Source organism: Gasterosteus aculeatus, chromosome 20, assembly GCF_964276395.1.
Source record: "Gasterosteus aculeatus chromosome 20, fGasAcu3.hap1.1, whole genome shotgun sequence".
Lineage (NCBI taxonomy): Eukaryota > Metazoa > Chordata > Actinopteri > Perciformes > Gasterosteidae > Gasterosteus > Gasterosteus aculeatus.
The window spans coordinates 17,045,871-17,068,483 of NC_135707.1; the positions used below are offsets into that span (position 1 = coordinate 17,045,871).

The window sequence follows — 22,613 nt, forward strand, 5'->3', positions numbered from 1 at the left end:
CTGCACCTCTGTCCTCTCCAACGCACACACACACACACACACACACACACACATACACACCACACACACAGACACACACGGACCATTCCAGTCACAGGCTGCGGCTTTGATCTGATAAGAGGCTGGTCCTTGTGAAGGTGGGCGCACTAAATCAAACAGCGGATCACGTACACACACGCACACCAAACGCACACATATCAGTGTCAGGCCGCTATTGTCCTCTTACACTTAAATCAGAGTGGAAGAGGTTGAAAATAAATACTACTGAGAGGCGGCTCCAGTCTTTTATGTCCTAAAAGCCTGCTTGCTTTATTCCGCCTTCATGTTCTTCAATTAGACTCAATTAACAAGAGCTGGTCTAAACTATCCAAGGAAGGAGAGGAGGGCGGTGGGGTGGGGGGCGGGGGGGGGGGGGGGGGGTGGCGGGGTCTGGGGCTGAGCTGAGAGCGCCACAGCGTGATATTAAACAAGGGATGAGACCCAAGATGCGACGTGGACGTGATGTGTACAGTTATGCAAATGTAATCAGATTTGAGTTTAGCGGTTTACATTTCGCTAATATATTCAAGATGAAATGAACCTAAAAAAGTTAAAATAATGAGCTGAGCGTCATGCCTGGATTATATAGTGCACACATTTTAGGTGATGCCTAATTAAGGGGGATTTTTTCCCCCGAATGGAATAAAAACATCTGGAAGCTTGAATTCAAACCTCATGCAGATTTTAATGGAAACAAGTTCCTTTTTCAGTGACAGGTGCAAATTATATTTTTGTACAAAATAAATAAAAGAAATTAATAACTAAATATCTAGCTCATTACAAACAATTGAACGCTTTTCTTTGCAAGTTTAAGGTACTTTTATATTCAAATTCTGTAATTTAGCTAACTTTTTGCATTATATCAAAGTTAAGAGTTAAATCAGGAATCAGGAATCAGGAAACATTTATTAGCCAAAATATGTCAAACATACAAGGAATTTGTCTTGGCGGTTAGTGCGCGACAGTAGACAGACAAGACAACAGTGCACAGGTAATAAACGTTTCATTTCCAGCTTTACATACGACAAAACATGTGTAAAACTAAAAGAAACTTAACTTTAACAATATCTACACCAGTTTCATGTTTTAAATGTTTATACCAGACATTTATTCATAGTTGCTGCCCGGACAGTGATCCAAACTGAATGGAAATTCAATATATTAAAAACAATGACGTAATTCGTTAACTATTTCACTCAGACGCTGCATTCCTGAGTTGTTCTCTGCAGAACTATACTTTCTATTAAATGGTTTTATTTTCACAGAAACTGTTGGGAAAACATTTTCTCTAAATGACTTATTAATAATTATTACACTTGGACGCAGACTATAAGGGAGTGGCTGCATACGTGTGTGAGGCCGCGCGTGACACAACTACCTTGTAAAACCCCTCCGGAGGAGGAGCAGCCAGAACGCGGTGATCAATACACATGATAGGGAGCTAATCGCTCTCTGTCAAACCAGGCCCTGCCAGCTACTAATGGAGCACACTCACTGGGGAACGTCTGTGTCCGTGTGTGTGTGTGTGTGTGTCTGTGTAGGCAGGGGCCGTAATGGCAGATTGAGACTCTTTAGGGAGTGTTGCTCAAGGTTAGACTCCGGGGACGAGGGGCAATTGACCACACTGTCTGTGACACTGACCCCTCCACTGTCAGCGCATTCATCATCCAGCTGTGACACATAGGCAGCGAGATAAAACCTCACTCACACAATGACATCACCAAACAGAAAGGTACGTTCTACAAACAGAACTTCTTTAAACGGCGCATGCAAAGTAACTGACTGATGAACAGGGTTTGATATCAGTAAAATGTAGACAAAGGCAGGATTAGAAAAATATAAACCTGATCTGAATTTTTAAAGGTTTTCCAACAGCGAAGAAGCAAAGAGCAACGGAACATGATTGAACGGCTGAAAGAGAACTGACAGGAGGCACAATGAGACAGTGAGGACAAGAAAGACAGTAAGATGGAGGGAGTAAAAGTGTGTGTGTTCACAGATACAGCTCCATAGGACAAAATTGATTGATTGAGGAAGGAGGTAAGAAACACAGAGTGAGATGTGGGTCTGTGTGTGTGTGTGTGTGTGTGTGTGTGTGTGTGTGTGTGTGAGATACTCCCATGTCTCTATATGAATGAGTGGATGGCAGGCGGCTGCAACCGTGTGATACGAGCAGAGCTGCACAGATATCAGCGCTGACATTTTGGGCTTCGCTACCCACTCACGGCCCCCCGGGAAACGGATGGCGATGGCGGCGGTGGACACTTGCCCCGCCCCCACCACCTCCCTCCGCCTGTCAGTCACAACGCTGCGCCTCCTGAGGCTCGGTCGGCCCTGGTTGCCCCCTTTGCTGGACCCACGATGCCACGCAGCAGCGAACACGCCACATGACCAACCATCACACAGACCCTGATGCACCGCTGATCCCTATCTGGACCTCCACCCCCACCAACACCGCCCATCTACTCCCTGCCTCTTCATTCAACCTCCGATTCCGAGCTGCCAGGCTGATACCCGCTTACAGAGAGAGGGAAGGGGGGGGGGGGGGGGTTATGTGTGTGCTACCGCCCAATACAAGACGAACAGCGAAAACAACACTGAGGCGCGTAGAGGAGAAACGTGTGGGCTCCTCCAGCAGCGAGCAGCAAGGGCAGAGCGAGCACACACACCGAGCGAGAGGACAAAGATGAAAGGGAGATACACTTTGGCCCCTCCTCTAGCCGTCTTTTAGGAAACCTCGCGCTCTCGCCCCCCCCGCCCCTTCCCTTCCCCGCGCCCTCTGGTGTGTTGCTCACTCCATTGTGTCAGCCTTCAGAAGTGCTCAGTTTGAGTGGCAGGCCGTCACAGATCAGTTCCCTGCTAAAGCGGCCCGGCAGGCCGGGGTGACGGGCCAGGAAGGGATCTAAGTGGGGTTTATCAGCGCTTCTTAACGCCTCTCCGGCTCCCTGACACAAAAGAGAGGGGGTATTAAACATCTAAAGCAAACCAAAAAGCGTGAAAGCTCCTTATAGGGCCGCGGGATTGCGGATGTGACTAGAGTTTTATTTTTATTTTTTTAAAGGAATGAAAAATAAGGAGGGGAAAAGCTCACAAATGCTTCAGCAGTAAGAATTCATTGGAGGGAAATGTATAGGTGAGAACGGTGAGAGAGAGACCATCTGTAAAACTAGCCGAGTGCTTTGTATCTCCACCTGTTTTCTAGAGGAGGCCGAGCGTATATGACAATATAGTACATTTAAAATTGAACATTACAAGGAGGGACCCAAGTAGAAGCAAAATACGTACTGATAGTACAAAGACAATACACTTTCAGTCTGGCCCCATTTTTTGTTTCAGAAGCATCGAGTCTCCTTCTCTGTAACAAACCTTCAAAACAAACAAAGCGGCTTCAGGACCGATCATCAAACAGTGAACAAAAGACCAGGTGTTGGATCGATAATAAAGGAACTGCACAGAGGCTTCCAAGCACTGCAAACCGAGCAAAGCAGTATGAACGCATTAAATATAATGATGCTGGTCCGTAAGCTAATTGGACAATACAGCAACTCTTCCTGCGGCAAAGCAAGGCAACTTTATTTGTGCGCAACATTTCAACAACAAGGCCAAAGTGCTTAACATAAAACCAGTAAAGATCAGATCATATCATAAAGGCAAAATGAAAGGAAATAAAAGGACATTTTAAAAATGGTTAAGAGCATGGATTGAAATATTAAAAAGCAACATTGAAACATTAAACCAGGCTAGAAATAGAATGCAGTGCAAATTAAGACACACAACTAGTAGTAAAATTTAAGAGTGCAGGAAATACTTGAATCTGGTTCAATTAAAAGGCAGCCGCAAAGAGAAAAGTCTGTAATGAGCCACCGATGTGAGACGCCCTCCAGACAAGACGCGGACCCTTTTTCACTTTGTCATCGTGGGGAAGAAGCTCCCAATGGCATAAATGATGGCTGACATTTGTCCGTTTCACTTTCAGGCTCCTGCAGTGGTGCGTGCTGGTTTACCGTCACAGAGCCAGCTTTCATTTTATTAGGAACACCTGTATTTTTTTTCTTCTATGACAAGTCAAAACCTGCGCCAAAAAGATAGAATACTTTTTTGTGGAACAATTTGGAACTTTGCCACTGGATTTTAGTCAAGAACATCAAACCTAAGTGGTCCGCGTTGAGAGCCAGAGGGGCTACCGAGAGCCCCCGTCCTGCCTGTTGCTATACGTTAACCAGCCCTACTCTCTCCGTGTCCTCGAGGGGGGACATCCTCACGTGCAATAGATATAAATTTGTTCTATTGGCCCGGAGTTCTCAGTGCTAGGAGCCTCGCCAGCAGCTACGAGGCTCCTAGCGAGGCGCCTCGCCAGCAGCTACGAGGCTCCTAGCGAGGCGCCGCTTCCACGAGGCTCCAGCTGAGACGAGCCGGACAGTCGTTAATAGGTAGACAACAACGAACAAACAAACAAGTCCAGAGGACTGGGACAGTGGTTGTCTGTGTGTGTCTACGGAGTACGTAGCGCACCAGCAGGGACCAGTGAGTGTGCGTCAAGAGCTGGCAGGGGGTTCGTATTGTAAAAGGTCAGCGAGTTCGGTCTGAGACATGTCTGGCTGTTTGAGAAGGAAAGCAATGGTTAGGGAGAGGGTCAATGTGGGGGAGGTAAACGAGACTTGTGGGGGTTTAATATCTCCGGTCGGAAACGAAGGGATTACATGGCGGGCCAAAACCTCCTCTGAGAAACCACTTTGGACCTCGGCTTGTGTGTCACCGTGTTGTGAGGACATAAATAGGTTTACGCGGTTGGAAATCGTCCTCCTTTTGGGGGACGAAATGCAAGTCCCGAGAACATGACTCCATTATAGTGGAATTATCTGGATCACGGTCAGTTCAATGCTAGGTTTAGATTAAATTAGGATCAGGCATGAAGCAGAACAACAAATCAATGCAATGTTGCAACCACAACTGTGTGTTTGTGTGTGCGTGCCAGAAGTAAACAATGCTTCCTTCTAAAGTGCCACTCTGCACAGATGAGCCTCAGTCCTATACAATAACTATAATAAGATTCATATTTACGAGCTTAACAAACGCTTTACGTTGTCATGGAAGTGAAGATACTGGAAGCTTCACGTTTATTGTGCAATGTTTCAAGACGTTGAACTTAAAACAGAGTAAACCTCATCTGCTGATCCAGTAAGTGGACTATGAGTACTTTCTCAGTCTGTGTATGAAACAGAATGCGGGAGCAACATTCTGTGAGGCCGGCTAGTTGAGGATGGAGCTGTATTGAACGTTAGCTATTGTTATACAAGTAAACTATCAATATTCTATTGAGGCATATTAGCGTCATTAATGACATATCCTATTGGATTTTGGATGATTGTAGAAGAAAGTTAGTATATAACCAAACGAGAGTATACACAATACGGCTGTAAAAGGTGGACTGTCACACCTAAAATCTCTCTTGTTTTCGTAAACCACAACTCCACCACTCTTAAGGCCTGTGCTCTTCTGGAGGAAGCTGCCTGGAGCGAGTGGGAAGTGCCGTCCACGACTCCGTAGTAAAAGCTGACTTTTTGGCACTTTTCAGATCAGCCCTCAATTTCAAGTGCCGTCTTCAACTTCTCCATTCTCGTGGTTGTTGTTGTTGTTCTGTTCTCCTCGTTGCTTGCTTGCAAATACCATCAGCTCGCCCTCTGCTTCCACAAATGGAAGCGGAGTATAATCTCCAATCACCGTTCCCGTTTGCTAACCCTGCTGGCTAATGAGACGATGAGAGATGCCTTAGATCAAGTACCCCTGCCCGTCTCTATTTTCCCTACTGTTGGAATAAAGGTAAATGAAGAATTGCTCAGCACACGCATGTGTATTTCAAAGTTGGAATAAAAATAGTTTTACAGCAAATCCACTACACGGAAGAATTTTCGGTCAGGAAATACTGGAAATTTTCTGTACCTTCCTCTTGTGTTTGTTGGACAAAAACTATGCTTTCTGACGTTTCTTTACGGTTTCAGCGGATGAAACCTGGACGTCTGTCCAGATGTTCCAAAGAACTTCATTTTGCCCGTTAACTTTTAAAGAAAAGAAACAAACTTCACAAAGATCAATGAAAAAACAACTAAGGTCAGTTTACTTCCACTACATCCAACACATGGAAACACCATCTTCTTACGCTTTTGCTGCACAAGGAAGTCAAACTTCCATTTGGAACAAACCAAATTCCTCAGAAGAGCAGCACACACACACGCGTGCTACCTGGACTGTTACGTTACCCCGTTGTTGGTCCGAGGTGGGTGCATTACAACCAGGGACTTGGCAGCAGAACAGCAACTGTAGCCAACTCACAGTAATTACGTTTGGCATCACATAACCCATAATACATAAATACATCTTCCATATAACCCTCCTAATATTGACTATTTTTGAAGAATAGAAAACGGACAGCGTTATTTTAAACAACCAAAAAGGCATTTCGGGATGCAGCCGTGCCTTTTAGGAGATGCAATGCCTAAGTGTGCAATTGTTCATTATCCTAAAACATTATTTGTGCAATCCATTCAATTTAAGACTCATTAGGAAATGCGGGACGTTTTCGGGGTGCAAATTCATTTTCACCTAAAGTTGAACGTAGAAAAGTAATTAAAGTCACAGTTTAATGAAATCATGAACCATACATGGAGTCACCGGAGACGCATAAATTACTTCAATTAATCACACGCACACTGATTCAGATAACTCCGACTCCCAAAGTTGGGAATATTCACTCTTTGTCCGTCCATTTCTCCGGCTGGCGTGTCTCGGCGCATGCAAGCGTGTCCTTCTGAGGGACTGAATGGGCTGCTGCTTTGTACGCTTTTTGTTCGTGTGTGTCACTGCCTGCCCCCCCCCCCCCTCCAGAGAACGGACGGGGCCAAAGCTGCATCCCTGACCCTTCTTCCCGGCCCTCCTCCCTCACCCTGTGCTGTCACGGGATGTCTCCGTGGATGACGGTTTCCATGGCAACGAAAGCCCCGCGAGCAGGCTGCATTGTGCCCTCCGAGGGGGACGCAGAGCGGCTTGTTGAGGGCGGAGGGGGGGGGGGGGGGGGCATAAAGTGATATTGGATGGAACAGGCACAGGGGCTACACGATGAAGGTAAACAACTTTTAGCCATTACTCACCACATGGCTCTGGGTTTTTTGTTTTTCATCCTTCACGCTAATCAACACCAGGCCCTGATTAAAACAGCAACGCCAGCTAAATGAACTTCCATTTGCATATACATGCTGTGTGAAATCAGAACCGATGCCAGAGTGTGAATTCACCTTGACGTGGCCGTGTTAAATGTATCAAACAGTCACGTCTAAGTAGCTGAACGCTCTGATTTGCTGTAGTTACAAATCCATTTCCCGCTGCGTTACACAGACAGTGCGAGTCGGGCCAAGAAAAAAAAACAAAACAACAACAACATTTCAGCGGCTTGTTTTGGGAAACCTGCGGCTCGATGCCGTCTTCAGATCCTGAAGTGCGGTGGGGATTTTATTTAGAGGTGTATTTGATGGAACACTTACCCCTTCTGCTGTAGAAAGTGTGCTCTCAAAGGCGGCTCTGTCACGGCGCCCCCTGCTGTCTCTGAGTGTGTACACATCCTGCAGGCTGCCAACCTGTCGGCATAGAAACATGCGTCATGGTCGGGATATAAAACCATTGAATGGTTTACAGAACAGAGGCTTTGCTCAGTCAAGCACCTTTTATACAAGAAACTGTCAAAATAATGTGCCCTCGTAAACTTGCATGCATGAGAAATCATGAAAAAGGCTTTTCATGGTTACAGAGAGAGCCGCGTGTTTGGTGTGAGGGTCCAAAGCCGTAACGCATTCAGCCTTAATCACCCACATGACCCTTTGCACAACATGATATCGGCGTATCCCCTCCGGCCATCTGTCTTGTGTGGGTTTTCCTGTTGGATGTGGGCCGAAATCAAATCGCACACAGTTTATCTAACCTTATCCTGGGCTTTTCATTTCCAAGCCTTATAAACTGAAATCGTATTGACCGCCTGGGAGAGTTAGAACTAACTAAGTGAAATCTACTCAGCGGCAGTTGTGTGCCCGACGCACAATGTGTGTTTGTGTGCATGTGTGTCTGTGTGTCTGGCTGATACTATCTCCCTTCACATTCATTCTCTCTATTCTCGGTCCCTGAGGTGCATCAGGGCTGAGACTGCAGAGTAAATTGTCCCAAATTGAGTTCCTTCTTGCCGGCAGATACAGGCCACATCCCGACCGTTTAGATCGAGAGAGGCAGAGAGAAAGCAGGAGAGAGAGAAAACAATCACAGCACACATCACCCGCTTGACAAATTTCACTCTAATTTCTCTCTTTGCCTTTCCCTTCCACCGGTCCTCCCCGTAACTACCCCCCCTCCACCCCTCCCCTTCACCCCCCTCCTCTGTTGATTTCCCTGCTGCCCCTCGTTCTTCCGTCGGTGCATTATTCTTCTGCTTCTTCCTCGGTGCGTCTTCCCTCGTCTTTGTCTGCTTTCCCCGTTCCCTGATGATTCCCTGACCTCCTGCTTGTTCTTATTCCTCCTTCTTCTTCTTTTTCCGTCCGTTTGCACTCGGCCCCCTTTTCCGCCTCACTCCCACCAAGCAAACTGGTCTCCCTCCCCGGCGTTACCTTCGTTCGCTCCCCCTGTCCCTCCCTCCTGCTGTACCCGGTGACATGGTGGCCATCAGCGCAGGCCCCCCACTCTCCGCCCGCCCCCCCCTCCGCCTCTGACAATAATCACACAGTAAGTTTTTAACGCTGGCAGCCCAGCTGAGCTGAACTGAGCACACACGCGCCTCCCCCCCGACGCCGATCCACTCCATTTAACTCAGCAGGGGAGCGGCAGCGTCAAAGCCTGTGACAGCAACGGGGACGCCATCGGGTTTTTGGGAAGGGGGGGGGGTGTTAATGGAGGGCTGGCGATGGAGCAGTAGCTGGAGACAGATATGGAAATGGAATGAGGAAGGGTGGCTGCAGCTGAAACTGTTGCTGCAGGGCATGAAGGGGAGGGGGGGGGGGGGGGGGGGGGGGGGTTACGGTGCAGACTTTAGGTTTTGGACTTTTGGGTTTGGGCAGGAGGGGCTGTTTTTTCATTTTGAAAGAAGTCCCTATGCGCATGATTTTTTTTTTACTTTTACAGGCAGCAGGATGACAAAGTACTGATCCACTGCCAAAGTATGTTAGATATACAAGGAATTTGACATGGCAGTTGATTAGATGAGTTAGTTTAAAGTTAAGGCCTTTATAAAACAAGATAAGTGACCTTTGAGCTCAGAGGGGAAAAAAACAAATTCCCTCACAGAATCAGTTATGGGACACTGTAATATGTATTTTATATTACTTCCAATCATTCTCACAGTTGCATAGGGACAAATACAATTGTAGTACTGATTTTTTAGCTTAAAAAAAAACTATAATTTGCTAAGATGCTCAGGGTGAGACTGATGTGCATTTGTCCCAATCCCTTCTGCGCAGGACGTTCTGTTCAGTATGCAACCTCCTTGACGTCACCTGTGGCTTAGTTTGTGTTGTCTTCTCATGAGACGCATGTACAGTTGTAGACTAAGCCTCTGATAGTGGTTGAGGTATTGTTGCCTGGATAATAGCAATTTAGGTGATGATAAACAGACAACAATTATATAGCGCTTATGCCTAAACCTCTTTACAATGCTAAGTGGGTAACCATGCACGGCATCGGGCGGCAGTGGACAGAATTTAGGGCCAACCCAGTGATTAGTGGACGACCCGCTCCATGCTGAGCCACGGCAGCATCTTGTCTCCTCACTTTGAAAAGTTATTTTTGCTGAGGAAGGTTCCCAACTGAGAGAAAAGACCCGGAGGTATTTAAGTGGGCGCCATGGCAAGAGCTGTTATCTAGTTCTCTGATGCTAAGAAAGTAGCGTCAATTGTTCCTTATTTAGCTTCTTTAGCATACGAACCACTGGACGTTCCTTTTCAAAAAGGAAAGGAGATTATTCCGTCCCACATTTCCTTGCGGCGGCAGTATTTGAATAGCAACGTATCCTTCGGCCGTTCACGACGAGGGCCGAGAAACGAATGAGACACTTAGGTACCTTTGCACTGATATTGATATTGATTGATATTCCTTGGTTTCACTTTTTGTCACTAACATGACAACTACGTAGCTTAGTGATAGTGGAGTCAGATTCCCTAAACACCGCGGTTGTCTTCTCCTAACTCCTCATGAATTCCTAACCACCTTCACTTGATGGAAAGTGGTTAGGAGGTCATTTTCGGCACTATTGGAATCCAGCCCACTTCTCACCCTGAGCCGTTTCTATAGGAACGATTTCCTCTTTCTTCTGCAGAAAGACACATCCTAGCGGTGTCCGTCACTGTCAATTTCCCATTCACTCCCGCCGAACGGAGGTGTAAATCTAGGGCGGGATAACTCAAGACGAATGCAAACGAGCAAATAATTGGCGAGGCAGCTGAGTGAGAAGATGTGTTGTTTGTCGTTTGTGTGAGTCAACCCTTTACAACTGTGCAAGCAGTCAGTGGCCCATTGACACGGAGAAGTTTACAGTGTTGACACTGGATGCACATAACGCACACATGTACAAACCCCCAAGGTTTAACTGTACATGAAAATGAGGAACCATTTCCATCTGAAACAAAAACGCACACACACTTAAAAACGCACCAATTCAAAATCACACACACACACATCGTAGTGCCCTGCCAGAGCAGGTTCACAGCAAAACAATATGAGGCCAATCAGGGGACGGTTGGTGTGGCTCTCCCTCTGCTAATGAAGGCACTTTGAAAAGGTAATCTAATTCACCAGTAGCAATTAAGGCGGCGAGCGCCTTGTCACTATCAATTATCCGCTCCTTCGCTCATGTTCTCCGGTGTGGACGCCGGGCCTCACTGACACACAGCACTGTCGGACAAATCAAGCCCATCAGCCAGCCAGTCAGTAAGAAGAGGTTTCAGACACACTCACAGAGATAGATAGATACTGTATGCTTGAGTCATTGCACAGTGAGCTAAGTAAGCTTGACGGGAATCGGGGCGTCCAAGCCGTCTGCAGTCACAGGTGGATCTATTACACAGCGGATCCATAAACAGCGCGGGTGATGGATCTTAGATACGCACGCTGTGGGGGGCACGACGGATTCATCAGATATTGGTTATTTATCAGGACTCTTGCTAGAGTGACACGTGATGTTTTGAATGCCAGGGCCCCGGACTGTTGACATTTACCTCCATCGTGCTGCCGCGGCCCCAACTGTAGAATTAAAACCACCTGTGCATCGTGCTCCATTCGGGTCTCGATGCGTTCGTTAAAACAATGGAGGGAAATGATGTCATAAGACTTGTCAACCGGTTATAAGAAATCATATATACATTACAAGTCAAAGGTTTGGACACACTTTCTCATTCAATTCATCGACACAAGTGACAAGTTAAATAGTTTTAATAATTACATTACAAAAACATTACAAGTGCTGATCGGAATAAACTCCCACATTTTACCTGTTCATTATTGGCTGTAATGCAGGGATCTAAGTCAACTACTTGAAAGTCCTTTAGAGGTTATTTTCAAAAGCAAGAAGCGAAGGCCGAATCCGCGACACTGACATTGGAGACCGCGCACCACGGCCTGTCGCCCTCGTCTCGGACTAAGGACAACATCTCATATCAACTAGACCTTCGGAATCCAGACAGAGATATGAGCCGACAGACGGGTCTATTGAAACGGCTCTTCTCGGGCTCCTGATTGCTTAACTGAATCTCTCCGACGAATGACCTCGGTCCGAGGCGCTGGTGAAGAGGGGATTAGCATAACAGTGCTGCTGTAAGGAGAGCGCGGCGCCGCTTTCAGAGGACGACACGTGGGAGCTTGACTACGTCGCTGCAGGAAATCAAACTTACTGCCATCGGAAATGGAAATTCAATCGGAGACGGTGTTGTTTAAGTGTCATTTCAAGTTCTACGCCATCATTAACAACTATTGTGTGCTCAAGCAATCATTTAGCTATTATCTTGATTGAAGAGAAAGTATGTTTTAAGAAAAGGAGACAGCTTTGGGGATTAAATAAAACACTAGATTGTCAAATCAAACGCACTCTCACGTAAGGATTTGGTAGCTTAAAGTTCCATAAATGTCTCCATTCACAGGCAAAACACAGAAAAGATGAGAGGAACAAAAGACAACATTAGCTGAACACAAGGAAATCCAAACCAGAATTTACAGAACCGACTTTGTCTGCGTAGATTGAGAAGTCCCGTGTAACCGAAAGAGGACGAAAACAGTTTGCTTCCCGGTGGGAGGAATCATACATTGAATCTATTTACATCGAGCGCGTCTGCAGAGGGTTATTTGAGTTCATGCGTGAGATGAGCTGTGAAAGTAGCTGTATGAAACAGCGGTTCACACCTGACGTAACCTCCTGTCCACGCTTAGAAAGACTGCAAATACGACAAACTCAGCTCCAACATGTCAGCTCAAATAGGACAGAAAACAACCATGTCGGTCTTCTGTATTTGTAATACAAAGAAATACGGCAGGGAGACAATACACTGATTGCAATCAACATAATGTACTAGTCACAATTAGTAAATTATAGTTTGCAAATAATCTAACCTGCATGTTTTAGGGTTGTAGGAGCAAAGCCACAGACCGTGCACGCAGCAGCCAACTACTAAAGCAAAGGACATTCTCGCTGTAAGGCCACACCGACGACTATTAATCAAACTATTAACAGGTCTGTGTGGATTTCGATAGGCTGCACAGTATATTATTATAAGGAAAAAACAAGTAACCCAGATTAGCTCCAAGTCTGGCTGCTACTGCTGAGAATAAACAGCAAGAAAAATAAAAACAAGCATCAACTAAAGAATGTTTGACGTCAGAGCGAAGACGAAGAGCAGCAACTCATCGATTACAAAGCCGATTTGTAAACGTCCCATAATGGCTTTTTATTTGGTTTTGGTATCTTAATGTGCGCTGGAAGGGACAAGAGGAGCAGGAGTAAAGCCAATGAATAACTGGGGCTCAGTTGAGTTGTAGTGGAGACTAGATGAGGAAATGAAGTCATGAAACTAGATTGACTGATCATTGAAGATCACAGCGGCTTGTTGATGGAAATGCCAAATGATTTCAGTGTTGTTTTCCCCATTATGGCATCATTTGTGTTATCTGTCCGAGATTTATGTTTATGGAAATAGGTTTTTGATACTCCACATTTTCCTTCAGTTTGTTATCGATAAATTACGCCTTTGCTTCCTCTTCAAGTGTCCAATCAGATTATCGCACCGCACAGCGTATGATTGAAGGACGCGGGCATCACAAGTCAAAACAACTCACTTGAAGGAAGAAGCAGATTTAAGGCATCGTGAGTCACACCTGCTCAATACGAGCGGCAGGTGTTGTGATCTACGCATTTCATCTCGTTCCTTAATGTCTGTTTTTCAACGTTTTGTATATTTGTCAGGATTGCGTCCTTTTATTTATTTGTTCAGTTCTTCTTTTTTTTTATCTTGACTTGATATGAAGCGTTTTCGGATTTCTGAGAATTGTTTGAAGCTCCTTTTACCTTTTTAAATGCTCTTTGTTTGAGGCCAATCTGCAAACATCCACATTAAAAGTCTGATGCATTCCGGCACACCGGTCCATCCCCACGTTGTTGTTGTTGTTGTTAGGAAACAATGAATGTTCTACACATGATACCTGAATTAACGCTAAATACCGCTCACAAGTTGGCAGAGCCGAAAACGGTTGCAAACGTCTTATGAACTGCTTCAATATACAATATCAAAGAGAAAGCGAACGTCAGACAGATCATGTCAATAACCAGCTGGTAAAGAGTTAAAAGGAGAGGGAATATTTTTTTTAAAACACCAGTCTCGATACATTTTTATTCTGCCCACTGTCTTTGGATCCTAATTAAGACTTTATTACGCTCAGGTCACGATAACGGTGTCAGTGTCGTTTTCTTTGGTGGTTTTAATTCCAGAGATGAATAAATAAATCAAATACATTATTGATACTATGGTTATGATTATGAATGGGTTTTCTTTCTGATATGGTATTATAAATTGCATCATTAATTGATTTCTGACAGTCCATAACTTCATTGTTTTTCTAGTTTCATATTACTTCTCTCTCCCGCTTACTATTCATTGCAGCTTCAAGGCTTTTGAGGAATGTGTCAAACCTGAAGACACAATAACTAACGCTAAAACAGCACAGACGAGACACGCAGCCAGACAGCGCTGACAAGCCATCGCATCCGCTTACTGTTTTGGGTCGTGACGAATGAACACAAAAAATAGTTGATACTCGCCTGTGATTATTTCATATAAAAAATATTCACACTGGCAGTGATGCAAATTAAGCAGACAGATGCAACAGGTTTAAGAAGAAAAAAAAAAGGTTCCAACTGATTATCACAGCTAGTGGGATCGTAAAGTGAACACCATTTTTTTGCAAACATATTTACGTGGGACTTAATCCTCTGGCGTGCAAAGGCCTATAGCCTAATTCCAGCATCTGATCACCAGTTCAACAGAGCTGGACTCAAACAGCCAGAGATGGAGGCAAAAAGCATGAGAGGGTACAAAAACAGACATCCAGAGTCATTGAAGCCCCCCGACGGAGAAAACAGCAGCCGGTGTCATGCTAAGCGCCCTAAAGGAACAGTGGCCCTGCACGGCCCCGAGTACGGAGACGCAGAAAGGAAGGATGGGAGGAGGGCCGGCTGATGGAGGGGGGAAGCTGGGGGCTAAATGGGGTCAGCGTTCAGCCTGGTTGGTTACAGTATTGGCAGGATGCAGGCGACGAGGGGGAGTGAGGGGTTAGAGTCCTCGTTAAAGTGACCAGTGTAAATCTCAGCGGAGAATTCCACTTTATCACAACTCTAACACGCCTAGGCGCCCGGACAGGTCCTCATAAAACAGTAACGTGAAACCAATGAGAAGGGACAAAAACTAGACGAGACAAACGGGAGGAAAGATCGTTCTAAGAACAATCGGAAGAAAGACAAATTTCTCAACACGACTACAGTTTGAAAAGAAAACAAGGGGAATGACTGAAAGGGCCCACGTTCCACTGTCCCGTTTTGTTACACACAATTGGTTTTATTATTATTTATAGCAGTAACTTAGCTAGCTTCTCGAGGCCCGAGGCCTTTAGCTGGTTATTAGCAGTCATTAGCATTCATCACCTGTTAAACTATGACAGGTTAAAGGCTACTGTAGAATTGCACCCGTTCTTTGTTGGTCCAAAATTGTTGGTGCACATTCAACTCAATTAATGCCCTTAAAAAAGGTCTATTTATCTAAAATGTACCAAAAAGTAACTGATACTCGCTGATACTATTTTTTTTTACAGATGCAAGCAATCCTTGCTTACTCCTAAAATGTGGTACTGGAAAATTCCCTGTATTTTACAGGCGCATATATATGTACACACACATATATACGACAGTCAACAAACAACACATTTGTCAGAGAAAATAACTCAATTTTCTACAGACCACTTATTTCTGTCCTTCATGAGACCCACTCAGTTAAGAACACCTACAAAATACAATCTGCTCTTTCACAGAACTTACAATTTATTAAACCCTGAAATGCAATTTTCTCAGAAATGCATTTCAGGGGTCAAAATTCAAGCCGATGTCCACTGTCACATTACACAGGTTTGGACTGGATTCTCTGTGGTTTTAGAAACTTTTTCGTTAATTGTGCATTGGGTAGAAGACGTGGAATAACCGACACACATAAAAAGTTCATGGACAAAGCTTATAAGGAAACATCGTCACATGGCTTACTTTCACTCTCTAAGCTCTTTTTTTAAATCCACTCCAAACTAAAACTGGTCCTAAAATCACGCTGTAAAGCCATACAACGTGCGATTGTCACCTCAGAGACTATTGTGTGTTCCCATCCACCATCTTCCTTTATCGCCCTCACTCCTTCCCCATCGCTCTCTCCATTTCAATATTGAAGAGAGTTTTATTAAGGGCTAGACTCGGGTGTGCTGAGGCGCTCTCAGTAATTTTCCTACAAAGTGCTTTAATCCATCACACGGCCAACATGTGGCCTTTGCAGCCATACATCATCTCAGCCCGGGGAGAGAGAGAGAGAAAGAGAGGGAGGGAGGGAGGGAGTGGTAGCGTAATTTCTGCTCTGCTCCTCCTCCCCTTCTTCTCCTTCATCTTCCACCAGAGTTTCCCACCTGGGAGGGAACCACATCTCCTCCACATATTCCTTAGTCAAGTCCTTTTTATAAATGAGAGTGAGGCATGAGCGAAGATGGAGCGAGAGAGGGGAGGTGGGGGGGGGGGGGGGGGGGCAGTAAGCAAAGAGAGAGAGAGAGAAAATGAAAGAGATGGAGATAGCCGTGAGTGAATGAGTGTGTGATGGAGAGAGAAAGAGATAAGGAAAATGGAGAAAAGCTTACTGGAATGAATTAAAATTGGGGACAAAAGCGGGTGAGGGGGAGTCAGAGGGTGTGTGTGTGTGGTGCATGCAATGTGTGCGCATGTGTACTTGAATGAGCAAATCGAAATAGGGAGGGAACAAGTGGAGATGGGGGAGAAAAAAAAAGAAGAAAAAAAAATTAAATAAAAGTGCCGCACTTCCCAGCATGCAGCTGGTGCAGCGTTGCCCTCTGCGTTGCCCCCGGCCAACACCTGGCTTTCCATTTCGCTGTCTCCACCCAGCCCGCGCCGAGGAGCGGCGGTGAACCCCGGGCAGCCTGACTAATGGAATGGGCCCTCTCGTCCAAGCATTAGAGGATTGGTGTACCTCTCTGCGCCCCCTGGGTGCCCCCCGGTACAGAAAAGGGAGAAGACGGGGCGAGGGAGAAGACTGTGGCGCATTGGCCTTTGTTTGCCACACACACACACACACACACACACACACACACACACACACGGCCTGTAACACATCATCCGCGGGCAGTCCGTCCAGAGTAAGGCGAGACATGGCTTAAGAGTCTGACTGGGGACATTTCTGAGGGGGGGGGTTATTAGATATTCGGAGTTGGATGCGGCGCTACGTGGAAGAACAACCTCTCTGAACGTGTGCGACGGCTGATCGCGACGCGTTTGTGGGATTTCATTTAGACGGTAAATCCAGCGCTCTACCTCAATTACATCTGCTTTACTTAGATGGAAATAACACCTTGTGAGTACAGAGGGATATGAGGGGAGGGCAAGGAGGGAGGGAGGGGGGGGGGGGGGGGCATGGAGCAGATTGAATCTCCCGATGAGCCGATAGCACGTCCGCGGACAGCCAGCCAGGCTGCGCTGCAGTAATGGTATGCTAATAATATGCTAATCTGCGAGCAGTATTCCACCTCACTGGAGAGAAGGGGAGTCTGGGAGGCCTTTCACCATCGGTTGGAGACCAGGGACTTCCGGAAGTCAGAGTTCAACACACACACACACACACACACACACACACACTTAATTCTTGAAGCAGCGATCTCAGCTAAAATAAAAACAATGCAATGCATAGACCTAATCCGCCTCTAATCGGATTTGCAAACTCTTAAGTAAGCAAGAAATAAGACCTGTAAACAATGCAGCATCATGTGATGTAATAGAAATCTGGGTCGGCTTTATTGTAAGTAAGCCTGCAAGCTTCTTTTTGAAATCAGCGTGTGCCATCAAGCCGCTGTGCTGTTGTTCTGTGCCGGCATAAAGTGAAAGAGAAAATCATCAATTTCAGATAGCGATCAGGTTCTTATTTTCTTTGTCATTGTGTGTGGATCCCTGCACCTGTAATGGCTGCTATTACCTGCCTAGTCAAAGCATCCCTTTCTCTCTGGCTCATAATGATTGCATTAAACCGCCACAACCTTGGCTGGAGACGAGACTCCCCCTCGAACAAATGTAATCTTTGAATCCACGTCGGTACTGCCACACAGCCGCAATAATCACCAGCTCCCTGGGAGAGCTGCATTTGCCTTGTGTTTGGGTTTTTTTCTTCCCCCGACTAAAATGTGGCCACGTTTCACTGAATCACGATTTTACACTCCCATTTAACAAAAACAAGGAGCGGTGACAAAACTATAAGCCATCTTTAAACATTTCTAAATGAGCGAGGTGGAAGACGAGTCAGAGATAAACAGCATCTCTGACGCATTTACAATTCATAAAGAGACCAGGGGAAAGGCTCCAGTGAGTCTGCTACCAGAGACACCTGCGAAAAAAGCAACAAACTGTAATGCATCACAGCGGATCTGTGCGTGTGGCATGAAGACGTCATCGCGGGTATTTGGCTTTGTTTTTGCTCGGTGTTCCACAGTTGCAAAATGGATATGTCAAGTCTGCGCAGCGGCGAGACGAGATGACATTTTCCTGGATGCTGAACACTAAATCAAAGAGACCAACAGTATGTTGAGTGCCGGCATGGAGACATTTGATTCCCATTCCGCTCGTGCTGCATTACTGCTGGAATCCTCCCAAGCTGGAGCAGGGGATTGTCAGACTTTTCATTCCACTTCAATAATTACACACACACACACACACACACACACACACACACGGCAAATTGTCAAGTGCTGGCTTCTCTTTGATATCACTATATTTACAATAGGTTTGACTTAACAAAGGCGATTTGGTGTCAGTGACATTTAGCATCAGCCTCTGGCGACAGACAGGTAGGAGAAAACCAGTCAGCTGATTGGACCTGGTGGGTGGGGGGGGGGGGGGGGGGGTTGTTTGAGGCTCCTCTCAGGGTATGTTGGCTTTGGGGTTGGATGTCTTATTAACACGCTTACTGCGTATCCTTGACAATGGATTACTGCAGGATCGACTGCTGCAGGGTTGATGCACAATTTTGCAAATATGAGATCAGAACATAAACAGAACCACACGGCCTCAACGCGCCGCGTTCGTATGTGAATTGATGTGTATGAAATAATGGTTTTGCGTTTGTATCAAACATTACAGGGAGTCACTGCATCATCAGTGGTGTAAGCAAGAGCAGACAACAATGCAGGTAAAGGCAGAGGTGGTTGTGCGCATGCATGAGGGACTGGCAGAGAGGAAGACAGAGACGGGGGTGGACTGTCCAATACACTCGTGATAAAAGGTCAAAAAGATGTTTTATTCATGAACCAGGCAGCAGCGGCAGAGGCAGCGGGGCCAAGGTTGAAATGAGCTAGCGTCCCCGTTCCCCAGGGCCAGCGCTGCTCACAGCCTCACATCAGGCCGGCGGAACCTCCCTCCAACTCTTATCAATCATGTCAAAACACACACACACACACACACACACACACACAGACTGTACATGCCGGCCAAAAGAACACATGCACAATAGCCTTTAATCAATGAAGAGACACCAGATTTCATGGGGACTCTCGGAGAGGCTGGGTGTGATGGAATGTTTTCTGACTGTAGGGCTCCATCTACACCCAAATGTTAAAAAAAAACGTTTTGCTTTCGTTATTACCCAAAGAAGTGAAGTTTTGGGGCTTAGTTATTTTTTTTGTTGGATTATGGAAGCGCTACGGACCAGATTAGGATGAATCTTGCTGGATGGCTGCATCGGCCAAAGAAGATATTGGAGCAGATCTGAATCCCACGGCGGATAATCAAATCATTGTGAGTTTAGTTAACAATGCGAGAAGGCCTCGGCGAGGTCTGCACTCTCCAACGTGCTGGAAGGGCGTTGCAGGGGGAAAGGAAGAACCCAGTACATTGGAGTGGATCCGAATCCTATTTACTCATATTCCTTATCCCAGGAATCTGTGTTGGCTCTTTGAAAAGAAGGAGTTAAAAACAATACTCTACTTTCAGAACCCTGAATGAAGCACATGTATGGAATGTATGAAGAGAAGAAGAAGTTCATTTTAAAATATGTTTTGCTCTTTTGCTCCTTCTTATCATTTCTGTCCACCTAACCAAGGCGACTGAACCCTTCTTGCTATTGCAGCCATTTTTTAGGTATAAAAGTAACATTATATTATGGGTATGGATAAGTTACACGAATCAAAGCAAATACCCAATCACCTCCAAAGCCTAATGCACATTTAATAGTTTCTCACAGGCGTAAACTGAGGTTGGCTGGATAGAAGTGAGTGTGTACTTATGTGCACATTTTAGAGCACGTGTGTGTGTGTGTGGACGGCCCACTCTATGCAACTCTATGCATCTTTGATCAGATATGAAATATTCACAAACGTTGCTGTAATTTGAGGAAAGTCGGATATCTCTCAAATAGGCAACAGCAGTCAGCACTTTGCCAGCTCTTTAAAAGCAAGAAAAAAAAATTTTAAAAAGAGAAAAACTGAACCTGGATTTAGAAAATAGGAAATCCAGGCCCACATGTGGAGGCAACAACAAGGGTCTCTTAAACACGCACTGACCCGCAGTATGAACTCCAGTCCGTGCTGCTCGGCCAGAGCTCTGGCGGCCGCGGGGCCTCCGTCCACTCGAAGCGCGTAGAAGACATGGCGGTTGGTCCCACGATGCCCCTCTGTGGTCACTGGATTCCTCTGCAGCAGCAGGCAGCCAACAACCAGCAGGGCTGCACTGAACATGGAGCCTTTGGAAATGTAAATGGAGGAGGAAGTGCAGAAAAACTTTTTACCAATTCACATCAACAATGCAGGTTGTGGGACAATTTGACAGCAATTTCCTCAATTGCATTACGATGTCCGGAGTGCGTTTGGAGAAGTATCATCAGTGAGACACTGGCATGAAAGCCATCAATAACATTTATTCAGTGAAGAGATGCCTTGCAAAAATGGCTGACATGACACATTCTAGCAATTTTTGTTTGCCCGAGAGTCCAAATCTCCAAAAGATAATGAATGTACTATTATATATGACAGGGAGAAGCATTGGATTATCACGTTTGAGACGCTGAATCGGTATGATATTCAACAGTAGTCAAACTGTGTATGCTCTGGCTCCGTGGCTCTTCACACCGAAGACTAGAAACGGACATTAGGAACATCTACATTAGAAAAAACAAACACCTACGATTTCAAATATTACCATAACACTCTGAATACGTCTAACTGCACAAATGAGTTGATCGAGTGTGGGATTGTGCATCCGAGCGCCGAGTATTGAACATTGGCAATCGTGAAGCAATTTGCCCACGGCCAACTCCTCTGTGCTCTGCCACCTACAGCCTCCCACCTGTAGCCCCGGAGAGTGGAACGTCCAGGAGAAATCTCTCACCCGGTGCTGATGAAAGCTAGAACTCTGGCACCGGGGGAAGAGGGAGACTAACGCACTCTCTCCGGCTCCCAACCCACACGTTTAATCTCCCGGCCTTGATGCAAATGCGGCTGAGAGCAGAGAAGCGGCAGCACTTTCCGCTGTGCAAACTAACTTTGCTCTTTAAGCAAAACAGGAACTTTTATCTGTGCTTCCTTTGAGCCACCGCTTTCCTGTGAACGACAACGCCACAAAAAGCTTTCACCCGCAAAACGCTTCTCAGTACCGACTCAACACGGGGGAAAAAAGCACCCGATGCACATTAGAAGAATAGTGCACCCCCACATGCCCCGCCCCGGGTTATGTCACGCACGTTAAATGTTGACCCGGGAGGTCGGTCACGGTCTTTATGCACACATTAGTTTACACTGAACGCGATTAGGAGAGCAATCATGGAGGTTGATGTGTTCGGGCGGGTGTTTTCTACATGTACAGCTCTTACACACTAACAGACTGCCTCGAATTAGAGCCGATCAATTGATTAGTCAATTGGCAAGAGGTCATCTTTTAATGGTTTAAGTCTCATTTCAAGCAGCTGCTTATAGCATTCTGGGGTTCCGGCTTCCCCGATGTCAACATGTGCCGTCTCTGTGCGAGTCTGCAGTCACATCAAACTGAATATTTTAGGATTTGTGACTCGGAGTCGCACAAAATCAGCAATCGGAATTTGAAAACTAGGCCATGCGATTTTTTTTTTTTTTACTATCTTTTGACATTTTACAATAAATAATGCTTTTACCATCCAGGTGTTTTAGGAAACTCATTGCTACAACAACACTATATGCACAACCTGTAGGATGTATATTGTTCATAAACACAAACAGTTTGGTTGTATAAATCAAACGGACCAAAAACTAAAACCATTATAGAAAAAGATTCGATCCATTTATCTGTCAGAACCCATACATACTCTGTAGCTCTTTGTACTACTACAATACCACCAGTACTCCTACTATATACCTCTTTCAGTAAGGGAATTAAGCAGAATACTGGCCAACTAAAACTAAATTAAAGTGACTTGCCAAACAGCTGCTGTGTAATCTCACCGGGCTGCCAAAAATATGTAGCTCCATTCGATAGAAACAAAATCAGCAGATTAATTGATGAAGAAAACTAATAGTTAATTTATAGCCTAAAACCATTGTTGATATGAAATGTATTGTCAGAAGTTGTGGGTTCTGTTGAGGCGGTTTCATTGCCAGAAACCCCCACTGACACAGTGTCTCCAAACTAGAAGATTAAGATCTCTCGCACTATATATAATTCTGTTTGTGTGTTTATCGGACTTTCCTTCAAAAGCAAAGTGCCTCCTCCTGCAGCAGCAGCACCCCCCCCCCCTTCAAACACA

General features: G+C 45.6%; 1 protein-coding gene across 2 annotated transcripts in view; it reads right to left on the reverse strand.

Annotated features, from left to right (window-relative positions):
* LOC144382996 (neuroendocrine convertase 1-like) overlaps positions 1–22,613 on the reverse strand; it is an 80,381-nt gene that overhangs the window by 55,360 nt on the left and 2,408 nt on the right. For both annotated transcript variants that reach the window (XM_078095446.1, XM_078095445.1), the window contains 2 exons: positions 20,404–20,582; positions 7,575–7,667 (listed from right to left, as the gene is read on the reverse strand). In XM_078095446.1, the coding sequence (XP_077951572.1) occupies positions 7,575–7,667; positions 20,404–20,577 (267 nt within the window). In that variant the 5' untranslated portion in view covers positions 20,578–20,582. The remainder of the gene's footprint in view (positions 1–7,574; positions 7,668–20,403; positions 20,583–22,613) is intronic.